Raw genomic sequence first — 24,119 nt, 5'->3', positions numbered from 1 at the left:
AGGCCGTTCCCTTCCGAAGATACAGCAGAGAATGAAGATGACGTGTACAGGAGCTTGGAGGAGCTGGCAGAGTAAGTGTTAAAAGCCAAACACTGATTGAACAGGACAGGGCGCAGCATGCCTATTAGCAGTCATTAAAATCCCTTTTATTGCGGCGTGGGGGGCCTAATGAATTTTTCGGTTTCCATGGCTACAATCAAGACGTTTTAACGCAGTGACACTGTGAGAACAAGGGCAGTTTGGGAGACGATAAAGAGCCATCAAAAGGTAGATTAAAAGCCTCAGAAATAACAATAGGCTTCAACTTTTGATTATCACAGAATAATTATACGCTGCCAGTGTCAAACAAGAATAGACACTGCTCCATGCTCCTACAGCCAATGGGATTTGCAATGTTAATTTTGCGACTGGTGGATTCTGCACATAACTGGCTTGCACAGATCATGGTAATATAACAAAATGAACTATCAAAGTCCACACAGTATCTTTGGAAGAATGTAGTAAAGATGAACCAAGAAATTGTGTTTACTGTGAAGCTGAACATTATTATTAATTCATTTTATATTAATTCAGATGCCATATAGCCCTATGTTAAAGGTCCATTTTCTTACACAATGGCCTTTCCGTTGTTTCAAAAGATACAAAGTAATATAATCGTTCTGCATCAGAAACACTAACTCTGAATTTCAGTCAGGAGCTTTCAGATCTACACCAAGAGTTTGATCTTTTTAAGCAACTGGGTCTTTAAATGCAAATCCAGTAATATTTGGTTCTCATCTTAAATTGAGCCACGATAAAAAAGAGGTCAACTTCTAATCAATCTGTGTATTACAGTTAAGCCTGCATTAGATGGTGGTGTGTCTTCTTCATGGTGTGCTTTCCAAGTGATGTAACTGTGGGCTGTGTTCCATTCTGTGTAGGTGGAGAGATCACCAAATCACTGGGAACAGCAATAAAGTAATGTGTCTGAAACTGTGTTACCTCCTCCAAGCTTTATTACTCAAGCTCATAAAACATAACAGAGGTAGTGATACGGTGTGCAAAAACATTACAAGGTCATCATGAATAACCTTGATCTGTCATGATCTATATTCAGGTTTTTATTGTTTGCAGACCCCCCCTATTCCCAGTTGGTTTAGTTGGAGCCATTACCTTGGGCCAACGCAATCTCTATGAACTTCTATAACATTATTACAATTCTGTTTTGTATCTGCCAAGAATATATATTGCTATATGAGAAAGATAATGTATAACTAATGTAATATATTCTTAGGTTAAAAAAAAGCAATGACTATTGCATCCTTTAAAACGATTCACTGTTAGGTTAGCATTCACAATTGTATATACACTCATATTAAATCCCTATTGGAAACATGCTTTTAAAGCCTAGGCTTTGTTTAGCCCTTCAGCTGTAGATCTGTCTATCTTTAATGCATACGTTTAGGCTTATTGACAGGTGTAACAGCTCAAGGGCCCTGTTGATGGTATTGAGGCTGAGGGATCACTCTCAGTGCAAACACCATGCTGAGAATATTTACTAAACCTCAATCTGATGACTGTCATCCCTCAGGATCTGTACCTGTGCGTTGGCCAGCAGATTTGCTCCTTTACCGTATATATTTTCCATTCTGTCAGTGAGGCCGCCCCACCTTTACCTTTTCACACTACCTCATAATCCATTCTTTAGATGTCTCCTCCTTACCTCTTGTACTCTCTTGCTATTTTTTCTCATTTTATCAACCAAATTTGTATAGCTGCTTCCCCTTCTATAGCTGCCCCTCCTTCTTTGACACTTGCTTATCCATCATTCGTGGATACATCATCATAATAACGGGCAACATTCCCAAACATGTCCTCAAGAAGGTGCTATACTGCGACTGCAATGTGATATATCTCATTTTTTTTGATTGCTATATTTTTGTAGTATATACCAAAAACAGTTTGGCCATTCTGAAATGGATATTGTTGATATAAATATGAAGCCGGTAAGGTAATGCATTAGCAAGCTGAAAGCATAATACCTGTAAAGCAACAGAAAGGCCCTTCCACAGGAACTGCCTGTGTTGAGTTGAGACTCTCATTAGCAAACCTCAGCCTTGCTGGCTGCATTACGTACATTTGGTAATCTTCCCATTTTAATTTCCTGCACACTTCATCAGCACATTAAAAATAAACTGGCGTGACATTAGATGCCCCTGTTATCTTCATTTCTCAAACTAATTCTGCTAGTGAGATTCTTGTCATACAGGTCCCAATTTTATTTTTTTTTTAAACACGACAAACTTCATTAATGAATGACATTTCCATTAAACTATATTCATCGCAAGGCTTACATGAAAATTGCATGGGGTTGGAGGAAACCAAGCGTAGCAGCAGTCGCATCCTGAATGATGGAGAACTCGCTTAATTACATTTTTAACAGCAATATGAAAATCCGAATGAATAGCTCAACCTACTTTAGATGATGTTGGTTTTTTTTTACCAAACTCTTTGGAGTATAACGAGCACTGTTATAGACTTTAGGGCAATTCCTGCACGCTACAAAAAAGCAGCTGTATACACAAGGTTGTGGTAGTCTCAAGTGTGACTTATACAATGAATGTAACAGAAAGCTGCTTGGTCATCTGGACATTACGGTATACTTGCCTGTAGTTAAAACAATGGTCAGACTCTCATCATGTGCTCTCATCATGTGCTTTGATTATTATCGTCTTTCTAGTAAACTTGCAACAAACTGCTAAACTGACAGTTCCTCAGACACTCCAAACAAGTGGCTATTTGGCTGAGCTTCAGAGTTTGAGTTTTGATAGCCCCTGTGTGAAAGGAGACAACGGATTGAATCAGAAATCTCAGCACAGCAGGGTGGCTGCTCTGTTGCATGTGAAGAGGAACAACATCTTCTAGCCATGCAGCGTTAAATCAAACAGAACAAATAAACTCTGAATGTTCAGCATCACGGTGACAAGCCCCATCACTGTGACAAACAGACGAGGTTTGCTCTTGGCTGTTTCAGTTGTCAACAAATCGCCCCCAGGCTCTTGGGGCCTACGAGCGAGCGGGCGGGCTTGAGTCTGGCACTGCAGTTTACATTCCAGCCTCCTGACGTCTAGGGACCAAAAAAAACAAAAATAATTAAGAAAAGAGACGAAGAAACAAGAGCTGGAGACACTTCTAATGGTTTTCCTGGAGCAGGTCCATGTGTTTGATTGTTGGCTGGCCTTTTTGTGTAAATTAACCAAAGTAGAGTCTGGCTCTCTTCACATTTTTTTTTTATGAAGTTGCATGTTAGTGTTCCACGTTAATTAGGAGAGTTTTGGAGCGCTGCCTCACGGGCATTGTTTTTTTCAGAGGAGTTAACATTTACTCCATTATCTAAAGACTCTCTTTGAATCTTATACTTAATTAATATTGCATTCCTGAGTGACCTTTGTTTTTAAAAAAGCCTAGCTGAATCCACATTCCTTTAGTCAGTACCCAGCATACTTCAAATAGTTTGTATTTCCACATATCCCAACAATGGGGAAGCTGTGGTACTTAGGAACATTATACTGTATCTTGGTAACCAGTCATTTAGTTATGATGATACTTGATATTGAAAACAATGATTAGTACCAGGTCTTGAGAGTAATATACAGTAAATCTAGTGCATGTTGATATTCATATTCATGAGTCTGGGCACTGTCTTAAATGAAGGCACTTAAATTTCATGAAAGCCAATGCGATCAACATGGGGAATTGTTCATGGCCACTCGTCACTTGTTGATACCTTTGTGGGGGATACAGTAAGTCAATTACTTACACGTACTTTCTGTGCTTCATAACAACCTCTTCCTATATGAAGTCAGTTTTTCAACGTTTCGAAAAGGAGTGAAATCCATTCAAATCAAATCCATGTACATTTGCACCTCTTATAATGAATACAATGTTTGGAGTCCAAGATGATTGTTCATAGACAGGGCACAGCATGTGTGTTTAATTACCTATGGCATAGAAAGCACTTCGAATGGAAAAGCCTTTTAATTAGTCAGTTAGAATGCACCTTGGGGCACCGTTAAAGAATCCCTAATTAAAGCTTAATCACCTCAACAGAGGCTTAATCGCCCAAGACAAGCAGTCCGTACACTGCCTAATATTGACTATATAACTGGAATACCTAACTATATACAAGTGTGTTTAGAATATTATGGTTGTATATATCTGGAATTCATAATTCAGCTGAGAATGTTAACATGTCAAATCACAACTACACAGTTTGCATAGTATTCTATTTTCACTTCTAATTCTATGCTATCTGTCGATTCATCAAGCAATGATTCATTGTTATATTCACTATCCGAGTCAAGTATCTGCAGGTAAATGGGTACATTTATTAATATTGCATTCAGATTAAATGGCAGCCAATGTATTTAACCAGCATCTGATACAGTTTGACAACTGACAATATCAGACGTTGCAGTGAAGCCCGGGGTCCTCCTGTTTCTTCCAGTATTCAAGGCTGAAGTGACGACACCAACACCAGTCCCTGAAGCTTGCTTTGTGTTGCTGGTATTTAATGATGTACAGGTTTGCTGTTCAGTCACATGACCACTTAATGAGGGGAAAAATGATCACTGCAGAACAATAGACAGGTGATGAGCACCACGATTCTAGATCTTTCATCATGGGTGACTGGGAGCAGAGTCATGTTGCATTAACTGCCTATCCCTGTACAGCAGGGTGATGCCTGAGGCAATGGAATTAAACACTGGTTTCTTCATGAAGAACGTGGCATATGTCAAAAGACAACTCCGCCGCTGGTTTGTCTTGCCCAAATCTACCCAAAATACGCAAAACATGGTTCAGTATCTGCAATAATTGAAACACCATGGAAACGACCCATTGGAGCAAAGATTAACATACTGTAGTGACTGTATTGCTGTCAAAACACAGCAATCAGTGAAATGGTCTGGATGATGTGGAAACCCATTTGGGAAGAGGAGTGATGGGGTCTATGTTTCTGGTAAAATGAACCTGGAGTTCCTGCAGGCAGTAGACAGGAGACCTGCTCCAGTGATAGACGGCTCCAGTTCTGGAGGGGAATCCTGCTGCAGTTCAAATAGCTGTAAGGAATGGTTACGTTTTTTTAAGACCGACCTGGTCAGAGGTTTAATTAGTTCATTTCCTAACTCATGGTTAAAACTCAACATTGAAAAAACATTTGTTATTGAGCTTATGTTTCTTTTAGTATTTCTAAATTTAGCACTTATGTTAACAGGTTAAAAAAGGTTATCTACCAGCCACAGAGAAATCGGAAAGAATGAAGAGGCCCATTGTGCCAGACCTTGTCAAATAAACTGTTGACAGTTTTTTTTCCAAATGACTTGCTCCACAGCAGTTCTGTGCCACCCCGCTGACAATGGTGGTGTTCACCCAACCAGCCCATTTTCACTTCCTTTCACAAGATGATGCGGTTTACAGACCATTGGCATGCTGTCAGCATTGGTATCCTAGTAACGTATAGCATGTCATTTCTACAGGTCCCAGGCTGGTAAGGATGGAGCCATGAGGCCAATCCTGTCACTTCATCAAATGCATACATGTGTTATAGAAAGAGGGCCATTGAGGACTGAGCTTTCCCAAACAGGGTTACAGAAAGCTGAGATACACTGTCGGTTTTTATGTAGATGAGAAACAAAGAGTTCTTAATATAGCATCAGCCCTGTTTTTCAAGTAATGTATCTGAGAAAAATCAGCAAAGCACAGCACATTCCCAGTTTTGACATTGAAATGCTTGCTTTGTTCCCCTCTAGGCCATTGCTTGTCCAGCTACTGGAAATAATTACACATTGTGCTTCAAGTAAAAAGCTGTGGCTTTGAACAGTGTGAAATATTGGTTTGAATCCATTAAGAATGTTTAGGGGTCACTTTTAATAACTAAACAAAAACAACCGCTGTACAAAATATAACAAAACTATATCTTCTGTTCATTATCTAAGGGTGAGAGTTCATAAACAGGATTATAGATATATAAAACAGTACTCTGGTCTGAAGAAGCAGTAGTTTTTTTTGTTGGGGTATGATGCTTTATTTATTTAATCTGCATTCTGGAACGGGCCTATATACAATTAATGACTAAATACAGGATCTGTAGGCGTGCTTTTAGTGTGATTCAAAACTTAAACTCCCAAACACTAAAAATATCACCGAAAATGTAATGAAATGCAGCCCTGGCGGTGGTCTTTAGGCTGCTTGGGTCTTTTCTAACTCTTGTTTGTGTGTGGGATCTTTTCCAGTGAGCATGACGTTGGCGAGGATGATATTTATGACTGTGTCCCGTGCGAGGACGACGGAGATGATATCTACGAGGACATCATCAAGATGGAAGTGCGGCAGCCCATGGTAGGGTGGTTTTCCCCCTTCAGGGCTTCAGCCTGAATGTTTGTCCAGTGAAAAGGTTTTAACATCCTACCGTTGATTAGATTCATGACCATTTCCACTGTCCTCCTCAAGCCAATCAGGTTCAGCGTAGAGTGGTCATTATCCCAGTATATGCCCTCTAAATGCCAACAGGACTAGAATCTTGAAACTAACTACATTTCTGAACAGGGAAGTCAGGGATGACAACAAGACTCCTATAACACAGAAGTTTCCCCCATTCCAGGTTTCAAAATGAGCATGATTAGTCACACTGTATAGGTATCAAGTTCAGGTGTGTCTTATTAAACTCATAGTAAAACCAGGAATGAATAAAACTGCTATGGGAGTCTTCTTTCCATCCCTGAGCCTAAAGAAACATATTAAAAAATGTTGTGAACTAATAATAGCAAGGGTGTAGTGGAAATAATAAGAGGTGGGACAATCGGTTTGTATAACTTAGGATGTGAAACTGATAGAAGAAAGGAAGCACACTCATTGTGGACATCACAGCGGACATCAGATTGTGCTCAGCAAGGACACAAAATGCAAGTGCTGTTTGAACCATAGGCTCTAATTTTGCAGTGTTCCCAAAGCCTCATGTGTAAGGGGGGCACGCTTGTCAGCAGTAATGATAGTCAAATTTCATGAAGGTCAAAGCTTTTTTAGTGATTTCCGAGCCTGGGCACTGACTGCTTAGAGGTAGGAGCTACTGTACACTCACTTTAGCTTTGTTCCTATTGGAGCCCCATTTAATCTTAAATACAAGCATGCCTGTGTTATGAAATGTACTGTGAGATAGAAAAACTGGGACCATTATTTTAAATGAGCATCTTGCCCCTTCTATGTATGTAATGTTCACATGTATCCCTTTTGGTTTCTTTATGCTGCAGATTAGATATATGCAGGTAAGTACAGGACAACACTCGTTCTGTCTGCTGTGTTTCAGTATTGGGTCATTCCATGTCAAGTAGTACCACAGAGGTGGTTGACCTGCTGTCCTGGAATTTGCCTAAAAAAAATCACCCTGTACCAGTATACTCTGCTCTAGGCCCAGCGGTATCATGGGAGGTTTGTTTATGACCTCTGTGCTTGAAATGATGGTGTCAAAGGTGGATAAAATGGACGAAATGTCTAACTGCATGTTTCTTCTGTGGAATTCATGGTAAACAACCATCTGTCCCAAACAGCTTAAGAGATAGGACAGTGTCTCTAACTCCCAATCCTGAAATCCAAGAACAATGCTGGGGTTAGCCCTCATTTTCCTAAGAGGTACCCTTTGACATGCAATGATCCCATTATCATTTGCATTCTTAGACATTTCATAGCTTTGTGTGCGTGTTCTGTAAGTAACAGCAAGAAACTGCTGTTGCATGATCTTGATAAGTGTACTCATTCAAAGCCTTGCTTATTTACAGTAAACAAAGAAAAGAAAAACAATTGGACAATAACCTCCATTTCATTTCCTTGTAAATTTAAGCTGAAGCGATGTTTACAGACCGTAAAATCTAGAAAACAAATGTATATTTTGTTGGTCGTTACTGTCAATGTGGAATCGGTACAGTGCTCTTTACAAAACAACGGTTATAAATGTCACAATACATCTTTTCTGATATCTGATTTATCCACCTTAGTTCACTGGAACGGATAATTATATCTCATCCACTTGATAACAAAGAGCATGGGCTGATGCTGATGCCTTGGTAGGAATTGCACTGTACAGCATTTCAAAAACAAATATGCTGGGGTAAATCCAGGTTAGGACCACAGTATCAATTATACAACTACGGTAGCTAAGTATACATCAGTTCGTTTGGATTAGGGCCACAGAAACCCATTTTCTGGGGTTAAAATGATAAGCAAATATCCAACCCACTCAATCAGCATTGCTCAATGGGACTTTTTGCTTATTAATATCTTTTGAAGATATTGCTGAAGTTACAGCACTGCTGTTCTGTTTCAGTGCATAACGGCTTTCATGTTTTAAACTCTTAAACAGAAAATGGGGATGACCGAAGATGACAAAAGAAACTGCTGCTTACTCGAAATACAAGAAACGGAGGCCAAATACTACAAAACTCTGGAAGACATCGAAAAGGTAGGGTTCTGAGCAGGGAAGGGAATCAATTTTTGGATTAATGCTTGTGCTCTTTTCTATGCAGCGGTCATCAGGACTGACGAGAAACACAGCTCATTGATTTGCTGTTGGTTGGTTGAGCTATTTCACAGTGAAAGCAGTTTTAAATATTGACAACTTGATTAAAAAATAAACAAAAAAAAGCCAGGAGATCAATCGGGATATTGCCATTATTATTCTGTGAAATAGTTTGAATCCCCTGGGCCTTGTCACAAAGTAATGGGTTAGACTGCCCCAGTTTATAGGTAACAAACACAGGTGAGTCTTATTAAACTATTAAAACCAGGAATTGGTCAAACTATGCAATGGGAGTCTTATTCCCATCCCAGCTGTCACTTATGGCGCTCTTTCAGGGAAAAGCTTGGAGTGTTATCCGTAGTCTCCTGGCTAAATCACAATATAGATCTATTGTTGGAAATCACTGGAAAGAAAGATGTTGCATCACAGTGGATCAATCCAGCATAAATATATTTTAATAATAATGCAATCATTAATACTACAGTGATAACAGTGATAACCCATGAAGATGGCAATTACCATCATGCAGTCATCACAGTCATTTTTCCAGGGTTAATAATTCAGTATCAGATCATTTTATAACTAATAGGGTTAATAATTCAGTATCAGATCATTTTATAACTTGTTCTGTTCTGGAGGCAAAGCCCTGTTTAAAGCAGCGAGCTGAGATAAACGATCTCCATCAAGCTGATCTCTGACCTGTGGCATACGTAATGCATTTTTCTCAGTCCAGAGGTCAATTACATGCATCGCTCCATTGTCTGCATTTCCCGTCAGCTTGATCCATGATGTGATTTTATGATCAGTGCTGAATTTAGCAGACCAAAATGTTTGTTTTTTGTTTGTTTTCTTTTGCTTTTTTCATTTTTCAATGTGTTTTGTTTCAGAATTATATGATTCCACTCAAGCAAGTTTTAAACCCTCAAGAAATGGAAGCCATTTTTGATAACCTGGAGGCAAGTAAAGTTTATGTACCCCTCTCCTGATTTAGTGCAGGTTAATTGACCTTCTTGGGGCTTTATTTGTATTTTCTTTCATATAGTTTATAAAGGTTACAGTCAACCTCCATCCACCTCTATCCATACTGAGTATAAACATTAGTCATGTTTCTCTGTTGTATATTTTTTAAAGCTACCATAATCCTATCCATAATAACTTATAGTTGTATTTCTCTATTTGCTGCCATTGCATAATAGGAGAAAGAGCTCCAATACCCTTATATAACCTCCCGGATTATTAAATCGTTTATTTCCTGCTTTTGTAGGACTTGATCAAGGTTCACTTTGCATTGCTGAGAGCAATCGATATGGCTATGATGGCAGGAGGAGCAGATGGACTAGCTAAAATATTCCTGGACTTCAAGGAACGGTGAGGACAGAACGGCAATATTTAAATTAGCTTGAAGGGTGCAATTACAATATTTGCACTCCAGGTGGTGGCAAATGATTAGAAAAACAAACACACCTGAGTGCTTCACGTCACTATATAATGTTTTTTTCCCTGATATATCCGCTAATTAATAAGCACTTTGCTTTACTGTCAGTGTCCCTCCATTATGATTTCTCTCTCAGCTGACTCACAAGTACAACTCACTGGGGAGTTGCAGCCCAGCAGGCTGAGTGTGAAACACAATTAAAGCGAATAAACCACTAAGAGTCTCTGTGTTCAGGTTGGTGGCAGCTGGCAGCGCAACAGTTACTAGAGTGAATAAGAGGCAGGCTTGAGTTTCTTCCATAGGGTAAACCGTCTGTGTGGCTAGTAGAAACACTTCTGCTGTGTATAAGGGATTTTTCAGTGGAACGCCGCTGGGAAAGGAAAGATTTTTAAGCCAGGTTTAAGCCAGATTGACAAATTTATCCCATTCTGGTTTAGTATTCATCCCATCATCTTCGGTGTTTTTTCTTAAGGGGGCTGCAATCAGAGAGCGGTCATTACTTCCACACTGGCTGTTGACTAGAATATTACCTAAACCTCAAGGCTGCTAATGCACATGGCTGACAGGTGAAATCTCTTCTTCTCAAAGCTAATAAAATGAGTCCTCTCTTCAGTACACGGTGGCTATAATGCAAAGTGGCCATTCACTCCTGCTGCTGTGGGACAAAAAGATTCCCTGCTGCTAGCTGCCATTTTATATATAGCCACCCTTTGTATTTAGTTGCCTTTATAAGTGATAGTTTATGTCCCCTACAGCATGTAACCAAACGGCCATTTTTCTTCATGTGCTTGGAACCTGGTACAGTACCTATCAGATCCCATTGCAAACAAGCACCCAGGCTGCTAGAGGTGGGACGAGCTGCAGCAGACTCCTCCATAGCCTGTGCCTGGCCTGGCCTGCTTATGGTTATTGAATCAGCAGTGAGTAAGCTGTTGTATCCTCAGCTGAGATCTCAGTTTCTGTTTCCCTCCTCTAGGGGACATGTGCCCTTGTCATCATGGAGCACATTCGCCTCAATGATCCAGAAGTGCAGAGACACACATTGCTCAGAGCATTCTTGTTAAGGTTTGGAGTTGGTTTTGAACCGGTGGCATAACTAGGGAAGTGATCAAAACTCTTAAGGTGTTGCTGTTTAGCACTGCAGTTTAAACTTAAAATCGTATGATGCAAACCAAATGCATAATTACAAGCGATCGTACAGACATTTCAGATTTGGCATTCAGTACCCTTTAATGTGGTGCTCTGAAATGCTGTTAAGCTTTTCATCATTACACTTTGAACCCCTTCTGCAGTCAAACCCCTTTAATATTGCTAAGGGACTGAGCAAAAATAGCATGAGCAGAGTTGACTTTATCAAGAGTTCAATAATAACCTGGCAAAATAAATCTTAAAATGCAGAGTTGATGCAACAAATATGACTGCTTATCAGTGAAACTTGGTCATTGATTACAATAGTGTTCATTAAGAAAAAAATAATGGATGTTTTGTATTATTAAAGCTGTTAAAATACACAGTGCAGTGTTCAGTATGCAATATTAACTTGCTTTATATAGATTTCTTTTTTTTTATTTTTTTTACAGCAACTTCCTTGTAAAGTTTATAATGTTATGCGTTTTCCTAAATTGATACAGTATTAAATGGGATGGATGTCAGTTGTATGAATAACGAATGTAAGTGACATTATCCATGTTATCAGCTTGTCCCAATTGAATCCCATTCTATTCTGTCTGGGACATTTTAATGTGTTAGATGACATTAACAGGAGTGATATTAAGTGGATTGGTTTGCAGTTACTTCTATGGTATAATTCAATAGTAATAATAATAATAATAATAATAATAATAATAATAATAATAATAATAATAATAATATTCCCACTTCCCAAAGCACAAGTGGTTGTTGTTAGTGTAATTGTCTTCATCATCATCATCATCATCATCATCATCATCATCATCATAATGTAAGATCTTAGGATGCCTGCCCACCAAGTATGCATATTGAGCCAGTTACGGACTGCAGCCCCCTCCCTCCCCCTCTCTTTTGTAGATGGTTTGCTCCCTCTGTTTTCATTGTGTCTCGTTTCCTGAGGGAACTGATATCATGAAACACATTAACTCTGGCCTGGTTCCCAAAATATTTCAAGCAGTGTTGTGTTTCAGGATTATGATTTTAATAGCCGCCTTTTTTTGTGCATTTTTATAATTAACCAATTACATTTCAGAGAGGCCGGCAGGTTTTAATGAAAGGCTTTGGCGAGAAGTACTGGCCTTCCCTGAAGGAAAACAGTTGTTGTCTGATGGAAATGTGTGCTGTTTACTGTAAATTCCAGCTGTTGCAGGCCAGTCATTCTGAGCTACTTGCCTTGCCTGTCTCACAGTGAACTCCCCATCAAAACTATCTACCACAAACTCAACAAGCTAAAAACACACACATTTTGATTGAGAATAATAATGTAGCACAATCAGCTACCTCTGTACTGGCAGGAGGTGTTTGGGTCAGTATTAAGGGGAAGCACTCATGATACCTGACTGAACACAGAGCCTCTCCTTTTTCATGAAAATTAACCGTACCTAGTGTCCAATGAAAAAGGTGTGTTTAAAAAATAAAAAAAAGCATGTAGACAGAACGAAGGGCAAGGAATATCTAGTATTACCAGTAATGGTGAATTAATTTATAATTGGCAGTTATACAAAATGTGATACATACAGGTGGGCTTTGACCCTGCTTTAATGTTTGGTGGTGGATTGGTTGATATTGAAACAAGGTCAGAGTTTTGTAGACTGGTCCAATGGTGCGCATGGTAACATGTTTAGATCAGTGAAGTTATGCCTGGTTCTTTTAGGAGAGGTGTGTTCTTTTAGTTGTTGGTACCATTCATATAAAACAAAGTAAAATGTGTAAAAAGCCTGGCCAGAGCCAACTGTAAAACCACTCAAGTGTGGCCCTGCGGCTACCCAGTAAGCATTCCTAAATGCTGTGGCTTTGTGTGAAACTTAAAATGGAACGAGTTGCTCATTATGAGCAGGCTGTCACGAAGTTTAACATGAAAATGAATGCCCTAGACCTGCCTTAGGAATTGCGGAGAAATTCACAAGACGGAAATGACAGCAATGTGGGGAAAAAAAGGAATTGGCTCCCGGTTCTTGGCTGTACAGACAGAATAACATGTTTCTTGTCAGGTGTTATAATGTGTAATGTCAGACTGTACAGTAACTGTATAAGAATTTGTTTTATGTTGAAATCTTTACAGGGTGATGGCAGATGAAAGTTTCAGACAGAGTTACAAAGTACACTTTATTCAATAAACGAAAGGAAAAACCTTTCAAATATCTGGGGAAACACTAAGCCCCCTTTTAAAAGTGACAGTGGCCAATTGCCACTTTTAACTTTTGTATTTATTTAAAAAAAAAAACAATGCCAAGAGAAATAAACACCTTAACTGCCACTGTGGCAAGATATAGCAGTTAAGAGTTTGGCCAAAACATAAGGTTACCTATCAGCATATGGTGGATGTTCCATATCGACAATAGGTGTTAACTCCTTAATAGTGGTGTGGGTTTGATCACATGACCGGCACAGTTGTCTGGTATTGACTCCGGGGGAACGTCAATGGGGAGTTGAAGCCCAGTTATGCCGCTTTCTGGAATTGATTACCGCAAGCTGCCATTGCTGGAGCTAATTGGAGAGTTTGAAGACCAGAGAGACTCCAACTAGGTTACAGCCAGCTCAAAATGCTGCAACCACAGTGTTATTTTTAAGGAAGGAAGTTTTAATAAAACTGTGCAGGGCTTTTGTGATACGCAGAGGGATAAAACTCCCTTTGGTTTTCTTTAAGCCGTCTCTGTTTCCTGCTGAAAAGTTTCAATCATGTCTCAAGTCACATTTGTTCAGACTTCACTAGAGGGCTCTTAACTTCCATGGGTGCCAAATCTGTCAAACTTGCTCTGTGATTGTATTCAACTTTCTGTGACAGGCCTGGGGTTATTTCCTCTGTTCTCTTTGCCTGTTGCCTTGAAAGCAACAATGGAATCTGCAGTGCTAGAAACGCAACAGAACCCATATGCTAATAACATATACTGTACCCACCATCTTGTCATCAATTAAAAAGGATGGATGGAAAAGATTAACTTCTTGGGTGGAGATCTCAGAATAGCGTGATGAATAGCTTACTATATAATGTACCTCTGCCAGCTCTGCAAGCAAGCCAGCTCTTGTAACTGATCTAGAAGAGCAATTGAACGCTAAAGCCGAACTAGCAATTGCCTGTACAGTACATACAAGTCACAGCTACATTTTTTGTTGTATCTTGAGGGACTCTCATGCAATTGCGATGAATCAGTGCATATATTTCTGTATGTATCATTAAACTGTGTACGCTCTGTAACACTCTCAATGCACAACACCTGTGCAATATTGGCGCAGGTGGTTTCTTGGTTCAATGGTGTGCATTGTGGTTTCTTGTGGAGGAAGCTGGGGGGGGGGGTCAAAAATAATTACAGATAGTACTGAAGCACACCAAAAGGGCTTCTTCTATAAGAAATACAGAATATTGCAGTGACCTTTCACAGGTCATGGTACAGCACTCTTACAGCTCCACTGTGTGCTGTATCTTAAACACTCGGTATTATTTGCCAGACTAGCATTTTTAGTGGGGTGGTTGGGAGGTTACAATTTATGTTTGTTTAGGGCGTTGTCAAATGCTGTTCAATGCATACGATATGAGCAGAGAAAGCCGAGGGGGGCAATACATAGTGCCTGTCACTTCCAGACTGTTGAAACGTTCAATAAATCTTTGTGCTCAATGACTTCAATGGGTGTGAAACATGAATCTAATCTGCGATACAGAGCTGGCAGATCAGTCTGCGTATTGACAGGTCCTGAAATATAAACACTTTTCTGAATCTGTCAGTGCCAGTTAGGTGAAGCAGAAGAGGTGCTTTTCAGTTGGGTTCAACTTTGATGAGTTGAGCGAATAAAATAACCACTGTAATATATAAAGGGCCACAGTTCTCTGTGGTGCAGTGGGTTAATACACTAACTTTTCACCTCTGTTCCAGTTCAGAAGTGAAATGATTTTTTCATTCCAGTTGCATGGTGTAAGCGAAACTAAACTCTAGAACCTAGTTAACAAATAGCCTTGGTTTTCAAAGAATCCTGTTGTTAAAATGCCCATCTGTGCCATCTGTGTTCCTCTGTGCTTTTATAATTTCTAGTTTGCTGACGAGATGTATTGTGTTGGTATAATCTGCTGTGGTAGGCATTATCTTAAAACTGTAACCAGCCCTTCATCTTCCTAGAGGAAACTATTTTAGAAGAATGAGGTAGAGCAGCACAGACTGGAGGTTAATGAGATCCCAATTTAAATCCCATTACAATTCTACTGCACTCTCTTTAATGCAATATTAATGTTCTCTTAATGTTCCCACCACACTCAAAGTACTCACGGGTCCTGATGACAGACATAATGCATGCTTTGTATGCATGTCTGTGTAAACACACCTGCGCACAGGGCAAGTGCTTGTCTCTGTGTGTTTTATTAAAACCCTTTTAAAGCTAGTTTCTTTTCAGATCACATCGAACTGCAAAATGTAATCTATATCCCTGCTGTACTGATGCCAAGTGTTGCTTCTTGGTTCAGGAATCATTGTCTCTTATTAAATATTTAAAACTCCACTTGGTGTGCATTGTGAAATTAGACTGGACAGATCTGATTTAATTGTGCATGCAAATCAATGAAGGCAGTTGTGACATGCATATAATAGGATATTCAGCAATGATTACAAAAAAACACTTTATAATGTTATTCAGACAAATGTTTGGAATAATTCAGACTTATTGTTGAAGCTAAGGCTCTGGTTCCCAACTCTGGCCCTCATATTTTTTCTAACCAGTTACTAAATTAGTTAATTGCACTGGCTAGAGGTCAGTTGACTAATTTAGCATTTGTTGGAACAAAGTCCTGGAGTGGAACGAGGCCTGAGGGCCAGAGTTGGGAACCACTGGGCTAATGTCTTCATAAATATTTTGAGTTCAGAATATCCATTCGGTAAGGTTCTCTAGGAGAATGAGGTGTAAATGTCACCTTTACACATTAACACAGAATTCACCATTTGAGAGTTTGTAGTTATAGATGCCTACATTTTATAAGTGTATTTATTTTTGTATTACTAATACTGATCATACATTGTGATATTTGAACAAAAAATTTGCTAAGAAGTAAACGGTGCTCTGTATAGAGTTTACAAGCCTCCTTAAAGTACATCTTCTGAGCCAGAAGACTGACAGTTTGAAATCTGCAGAGGCAATGGGGTAATTAAGCATTCACTTTTAAAAGAACAGTTTTCAAATGAAATAAAGATCAGCCCATAAAGTATAAGGGGCACGTTTTTGAAGCTAACACCTTTGTCTGCATTCCGCATTAATCAGTATTACGTTTCAGGCAGCTATCAACATGAAAGCAGGAATACAACTACTTTGAAGTGCTTTCCAGATCAGCTCAGGCAATGGCAGCTCTCCAGTCTTCTTGGAAGATATCTTCATGGACGTTATATGAAGAGGATTAAAAAATAATAATGTTGGAAAAAAAAAAGCATGGATATAATTTAAAGCTAATTTGGAAATGGTAATGTTGGCTATCAGTTCCAAAGCTGGAGCACAGTGTTCCTAACACATGGTCCCCATTACTGTCTGTGGTGTTCTTCTTTTCAGGCTCTTGGTTTACGGGCAGTACTGCAGTCACATGGAAAACGCCCAGAAGACTCTGGATCATCTGATAGCAACACGTGAAGATGTCAAGATGAAAGTGGAGGTAAACTCATCTGACTCTGATTCCCCTATAGATTGACAGTTGTTTCAGTAACTCATGCATATCAGTCGGGTTTAACACAATGAAAGCTTTTAAGAGAGTTCCAAAACTGTTCCTCGAGTTCTTTTCAGCACTCTCTGCAAAGACTCGTTAAGGTCCGACTCTCTGTGCTGTCCTTCAGCTGCTCCATAACACTCAACTGCAGCCTTTTTTTTTCAGGAGTGTACAATGAAGGTACAGGAAGGCAAATTTAAACTTCAGGATCTGCTGCTGGTTCCCATGCAGAGAGTTCTAAAGTATCACCTCCTGCTGAAAGTAAGTGCTCTTCATTACAATTCATCACAGATCCTGGTTAACCGCTTCCCCACTCCCTGTTCATCACCTGATCCCCATGACAAATAAAAAATTCATAAGGCTTTGCCATTTTAACTGTGTACATTCTGTTGGGAATTTTAGCATAACTTGTGTCTGGTGAGGTCAGCCCACATTATATAGGTGATTATTAATTTATAAACAGCATGAATAATTCAAAAGTAAAGCTGTAGACGGATTGCTCTAGTGGTGGATGGGGGTGGGAGCTCTTAACATCACAATGGTCCAGACACAAATAGATTCTAAAAGACCCTTCTATTAAATGGAATAAACATGACCCCCCCCCCCCAAGGAAACTGTTAAATATTTCAATAAAGTCACCTGTTGCTAAAAAGGCATTTCATGCATGTCATTTCATTCTTTGTGAGAAGCTGTTCTCAAAATTGGAAGGACCAGTAATAATGCACATAGCTAACCGTGCTGTCCCACACATTATTCATCCTATTGTTATGCTGATAGAATCCCTGTATTCTGTATTATATAGAAGCTGCAGCTTCCTGCTGGGCTGCTATTATGTGTTCAGGAAGCAAGTGCTACAGTATTGAAGACCTACACAAATGATTGATGTTTCACCCAGAACCACCTCTATAATGTGATTGCTCTATAGGCCTTTCCTTAGGAGAATTACCTGAAAGTTATTATTTCCGTTCATACAATTATATTTCGGAAAACACATAGCCAGCGTGAGTGGACACGGTGCAAACTATTGCTGTGCTGCCCATCTGAAACCGCTTCTAAATAAAAACAACTTCTTTGAATAAATAGATGCATATAAGTGCTCCTCCATCTGTTGCACTAAAAGCATGTGCAAAAGTATTTTTCCGTTCTGAAATGCTCCAGTGTCATTAACAGTTCATTCTGTTCTCTTCCAGGAGCTTGTGAGCCATTCGACTGACCGACCTGATAGACAGCAACTGAAAGAGGCTTTGGAGGCCATGCAGGTGTGTAGAGGAGCCTGTGTGTGAAATCAAACTACAGTGTGGTTCAAATGTCACTCGAGGATAGCTTGGCAGCTAGCAACAGTAGAGCATGGGAAAGAGGATGGTGTGGTTCACACTTTTGCATAGCAGTTTGACATGAAGAGCCTGCTATTGATTCCTGTGGATTTGCTGTGGGTCGTGCCAAGGGTGTAGGTCAATCAAATGAAGGTTGCATTGAGTGTAGAGTTGTGACACATGGTGCTAACCCTACCATGCAGCTCACCATGGCTTACTGCTGGTACTACTTGCCAAGTCCCATTGCACTACAGCACCCAGTTAGGTGGATAACGAAATTGTCTTCATTAAGCAGAAAACAAATTAGCAGTAGGCAGAAAAGTCTGTTCCAGTTTTCCATATTATATTCAAACACATTTTTCCATTAGAGCAAGTTGTGTTAATGATGTTGTGTGACTGTAAGGAAGCTGTTAAGCATGCCATCTGTTTCTAAAGATTTAAACCAGCTTGCCAGGGAATAGTAATACTGCAGTTATCTGTGAATATGATCCTCTGTGAATATAAGGAAATAAATTATTGCCGGCATTGTGATTTACAGCACATTAGTTATGTCGGTTACCATTTGTGTGTGTGGGTGGGGTGGTGGGGGGGGGGGGGGGGTGCATCTCTTTTTTGACTTGCAGAGTTGACTCCTTCAGCCACATAATAATGTATTCCTACAGAACTCATTCCTGTACTTATTTCTAGCAGCAGATACTGATTAGATGCCGATTTGATTTTTTGGTGTTTTGTGTCTTTCAGGACCTAGCCATGTACATTAATGAAGTGAAAAGGGACAACGAGACCTTAAAGAAAATGAGTGAATTCCAGAGCTCGATAGAAAACTTAGTGAGTACTGTACAACAGCTTCATTTATTTTTCATGAAGGGAGAGCGGCTGATATTGAGGAGACTTGAAGACATTTAGCTGTTAGCCCGCAATGGCCACACGCTCACCTCTACCCAATCGGGAGAGGCAGAACTGGAGCAGTTAGGAGTTCACGTCCAGCTGCAGCCTCTCAGTGCCAGCTCTGAGTTCAGCAGCAGTTTGCAGGTTTAATCAGTGCCTGAGTTTGAATATACTGATACAAAACAATTATAAACACCTGCCATAACATTGGTGTGTCGAGCCACTGTGGGAAGTCAGATTCGAGCCTGCCAGGTGTTTGAGGGAAAAGCAGCCATTCCCTACTGAGTATCCCTTCTAATTACTTTAGTGGAGATGCATGTTCTCCAAACTAGCCCATAAACTCATCACAGTAACTTTAAAAAGTGAATCAGCATATGCCGTACAGTTAAAAAACAACATATTTTCAGGGGATCCCCGAATAGCTCATCCAGTTAAAGAGCAGCTGCTGGGATTGCAGGATGAGTCACACAGCTTGGACGGTGCCAGGTCGCGTCCAGGCTGTGCAAAGAGGCTGAGCTTTGCTGGGGATCCCGAGGGGGGCGTCACATTGGCTCTGATGCTCCCGGGGTGGGGGATAGGAAACCAGCAGGGATTGCTTCTCCTCATCGCGCACCCTACAGCAAACCCTACTGGCCAGACACCAAGCACATTCAGAGTGGATAAGAGGCAGGGCTGGTCTCTGTTCTCCGGGATCGGTAGCCCGTCCACCTCTGCTCTGGATTGCTCGGCGTAAAAGCAATTCTGGCTTTAGGCTTGTGACATCGGAGGACGCTCACACGCCCTCAGAACATCTGTGCTGCGTGGGGACTCACTGCCTTGAGGAGAAAAAACATAATTGGACATTCCAAATTGGGGGTAAAATAAATAAATAAAAAAAATAATAATTGGTATCTAAGGTATTTAACTAGAGCTCTTTAGTCATATTTTGACTTTTCTGCCTAACCTTTATCACAGCCGTAAGGGATTCTTTGAGAGTTTATTAACTTGTAATGAGTCGATGACCCTTTCAGATAAGAGGGATTCTATTAACGAAATGGGACTATTAGTTACTGGCCACAAAGAACTCAGTTGCAGACATCAGCTATGGAAATGAATAGAACCACAGCAACACACCTCCTCCCAATATGATCTGCTCTGACTTGAAGCCAGGGGAGTAATGTGATAGGTGATTGTACAATACTACAGTCATGATGCGATGCAATGACTAAACAGTGACTGCAGTTGATGTTTGAGAGTGTAGTCCTACAGACCAGACGGACACCCCTAAGCCTGATTGTTATGGCAATCGTTTTGCTCAGGGATTGGTTGTTTCCTTCTGCCAAGGCTGGTCACTGAAGGACAGCAGTAGATGCTGGGTAGCTTATAGGCAGTTCATACTGGGGAGCTCTACATCCCCACTCTGTATGGCAGTGTGCATGGGGTTCCATCTAGGGGGCATTGTCAGCAACTACAGGCCATTTTCTGTAGTCAGTGTTAGTAGATATGTATGAACAAGGGACCACTTTGGCTGGGACAGTGTATTCAATCCCCAGGCCATTGTTCAACAAGCATCTTAGGAGCTTTTAACATCTATTTCTAACCACGCAGACACACACACACATACACTCACAGATCCATCCCAATAAAGAGTCTTAAGTGAAGCAAGCTTCTTGCTAATGAATGATTTAAAAAGCACTGCATTTAATTGGAAATGGGACGCTCCCAGATGTTGATTTTCTTTCAGCTGGAAAACCCCATACAAGTTTCATCCCTGTATTAATTCTCTGAAGAGAAAATGAGTTTGTTTGCTTCTCCAAAATGAAAATGAAAAATCTGTGAGATAATGTAGTGTCTGGGAGGTACTTCAACTTCCCAGATATTTAAGAACCCTTTCATATTTCTGTATTGATACAGTTCTGAATCTCTGTGATGTATGAAATCCTTCTGGAATGTCTGATTCTGACTTCACAGTTCTGTATTCCGGAATGTCTGTAAATGGAGCCCTCCATATAATTTCTTTAAAAAGTATGTCAGATCAGAAAGCCTTAACAAATTAATCTTCCTGTTCCAATAGCAAGTGAAACTGGAAGAGTATGGGAGGCCGAAGATAGATGGGGAGCTGAAGGTGTGTTCTATAGTGAATCGGACAAAACAGGACAGGTAAGTTACCTAAGGAAGGGCAGTTTAACATGTGTTAGTGGGGGCTTTCACAAGACAGACACAATGAGTGTTCTTTCCATAGCCTGACATCAGACAGAAACCCATATCAGTGTTCAGATTCTTCATTTGCAGATTTATGGAGGGACAAAGGGTATGACTTATTTGAAGTTTTAATTAAGTTTTAAATGCACCTTAAAGGAACTACTGTAGATATTCATACAGGTGTACACTGAAGATCAGATTTCATAGACAGCTATAGTTGGGTACATCCAGCTGTGAATAGCTAAACCTGTAAACAGCCTGCCTTTTCTTCTGTGAAAGGCTCCAGAAACTCTTACAACCCTCTGCCCACAGCAATCCTATCCTATCAGGTTATTTTCTTAAAAGCTGCACATTAAAACTCCAGGGAAAGTGTATCCACAGACGAGGGCTGCTCTCGATCACCAGCCAGCCAGCCATGAAATCAGGAGCCGGGGCTACTGAAGTGATTCACGTGGGCAGCCTGGAGAGCTGGAGGGCATCAGGGCAGCCTGTCCACTTCATCACCACAGTGTTGAACTTTAACACAGTCTGATCTGCTCTTAAACAGAAATCCAGTAACCGATTGCACACTGCATCAGTGCATGCACAAGCAACCACCACCTTGTGCTTATACTCCATACTTTAGCTCGGTTTGGTTTAGGTACTTGCTGCCTGCCTGTGATATAGGATAGGACTGGAATAAAGGGAGTATTGAGCAAAGCCAAAGATTACCTTGGAGATGACATGCAAAACATTTGCATACTGGAGTTCAGCAGCTTTCCAAACCCTGCAGGTTTGTAGTGAAAAACGTATTCATAGCTGCAGAGATTAGCTTTGGGCAATACTTGGCAGGAATTCAAATATAATTACATACAAACTCTGACTGAGCTCTTGCGAAGATATTCTTAAAGTGGTTCTGGTCTCCGTACCCTATAGGAGCATGTGAATGATTATTGAGTCTTTTGACGCTTGCTGTGCTGTCCTGCTAATAGAAAGTGTTCCTTTATCTGCTTTTGTTCCTTGGCTGCTGTCAGGTATATATTCCTCTTTGATAAAGTGGTGATAGTCTGCAAGCGGAGAGGGTACAGCTACGAGCTGAAGGAGATCATCGAACTGCAGTGCTATAAAATGACAGACGACCCCATGCACAACAGGGATATTAAAAAGGTACCAGAGCTTATGGAGAGTAACCCTTTCATTACTTCTGAATTGAGAGACCTGCCTCGTGACTCTCAGATGAGGTTCATGAGGTGCTAAATCGTCTCTGGTGTATCCATTTACATGGATGTTGAAAGGTTTTCATTATAAATCACGCACCGTAGTTTTTGGTACTGGGATAAAAGAAATGCATTGAGGTTAGCAGCCTGGTGTATATCAGATCCAATGTATGATTTATAAATGATAGCATCCCATTTAAATTAATAGGTGGATATACTGTAGGGACTTGATCGGACATGAATGGAAGTCTTTGGGGACTCTTGTGGTGAAAGACTGAAACGCATTTGTTTAACCCCCTTATGCATTAGCCCCTGAGCAGTATGATTTGATATGCATGAACTGCAATGTAACATGAATGTGCAACCAACATTATGTTTTATTTAAAATAAATACAAATAAATAAAACATATGCATGGACTTATTTGGCTTGCAGGGTTAAGCCTTTTTTTCTGTGTATGTTAAACTAACAATTTGTGGTACATTTTTTCCATGCTTACTAGTCAAGTGGAAAAATGGTAAGCTGTTTAAAAGCATTTGATCTTGTGAATGATTGACCCTTATAATTCGCTGACACTCAAAGTACAGTGATAAATATGGAGTACGGAAACATCCAGGGAATAACAACACTCTGAATATACTGTATCCCATAACCTTTTCCATAAAAAAACAGTGCTCTCTCTTTGTTTCGCTCTTTGACTTGCACATCAGAAAAACATAAGATATAAAGAACGGTGAATTAGTGAATTACTCTTATACAGAAGAAATATCGGACTGTTAAAATTTACTGTCAACATAAACTGATGGGGAATGAACTAAATGAGTGATAGACTTGTTTCTGATCCTTCTTCCTATTGCCTTGTCCAGTGGTCGTACGGGTTCTTTCTGATCCATCTCCAAGGGAAACAAGGCTTCCAGTTCTTCTGTAAAGCTGAGGACACGAAGAGGAAGTGGATGGAGCAGTTTGAAATGGCAATGTGAGTACCTGAGAAACCACATCTGAACACTAGTGTAGGTCCCCTTGTTTTAGTGCCCACAAGACGTTTCGGCTAGCGCCTCATATAGTCTACAGCTGCAGATCACATGATAGATAAAACAGAATAACTGTAGACCATTGAACTGTTATTTTATCCATTCTAGAAATGAATAAAAGGAAACCATGTAGGCACTAGCTCTCTGCTTGACTTTGTTTTATTGCAGTTTTACCTGATAACAATCCCTTAATCCAAGTATGTTACTGAAGGTGGTAGCTGTAATACTTTGTGCTCAAAGGTGTATACTGTACATATTATAAAATCTGCTCTTAATTTAGCAAGAGAGAAGCTTGTGACAGAGTTTCCTCTTATGATTCTTTCATTTTTTTTCTGTCCTTCAGGTCAAACATTAAGCCAGAGAGAGCCAGTGCCAACCACCACAACTTCCAGATGCACACGTTTGAGAAGACGACCAACTGCAGGGCTTGCAAGATGCTGTTAAGGTGAGGGATTGCAGTCAGGTATTTAGGGCAAGTAAAAATGCACCTTTTTTAATTGTTAATATGAATATAACTTTAAACATTTTTGTTGGCTAGCATCTATTATACTTATAAAAGATGTGTTGCTGACTAATTTGGAAAGTCATACTAAAGACTATCTAAATGACTTTGCTTTTAACAGGGCACATATGCACCAAGTATTAATACATCTTGAATAATCCATGCTG

At 40.0% G+C, this 24,119-nt stretch overlaps 1 protein-coding gene across 2 annotated transcripts in view; it reads left to right on the top strand.

The window, feature by feature from the left end:
• The window catches only part of LOC117963021 (guanine nucleotide exchange factor VAV2-like), a 152,697-nt gene that overhangs the window by 121,945 nt on the left and 6,633 nt on the right, over positions 1-24,119 (top strand). For both annotated transcript variants that reach the window (XM_058986960.1, XM_058986961.1), the window contains exons 4-16: positions 3-71; positions 6,273-6,378; positions 8,393-8,491; positions 9,436-9,504; positions 9,813-9,916; positions 16,692-16,791; positions 17,008-17,103; positions 18,033-18,101; positions 18,897-18,983; positions 21,097-21,182; positions 22,238-22,370; positions 23,286-23,395; positions 23,794-23,895. In XM_058986960.1, the coding sequence (XP_058842943.1) occupies positions 3-71; positions 6,273-6,378; positions 8,393-8,491; positions 9,436-9,504; positions 9,813-9,916; positions 16,692-16,791; positions 17,008-17,103; positions 18,033-18,101; positions 18,897-18,983; positions 21,097-21,182; positions 22,238-22,370; positions 23,286-23,395; positions 23,794-23,895 (1,230 nt within the window). The remainder of the gene's footprint in view (positions 1-2; positions 72-6,272; positions 6,379-8,392; positions 8,492-9,435; positions 9,505-9,812; positions 9,917-16,691; positions 16,792-17,007; positions 17,104-18,032; positions 18,102-18,896; positions 18,984-21,096; positions 21,183-22,237; positions 22,371-23,285; positions 23,396-23,793; positions 23,896-24,119) is intronic.

This window comes from Acipenser ruthenus, chromosome 15 (genome assembly GCF_902713425.1).
Source record: "Acipenser ruthenus chromosome 15, fAciRut3.2 maternal haplotype, whole genome shotgun sequence".
In the NCBI taxonomy this organism is placed as follows: domain Eukaryota; kingdom Metazoa; phylum Chordata; class Actinopteri; order Acipenseriformes; family Acipenseridae; genus Acipenser; species Acipenser ruthenus.
Note: the sequence above shows the minus strand (reverse complement) of the source record. Positions and strands in the feature narration are given on the sequence as shown.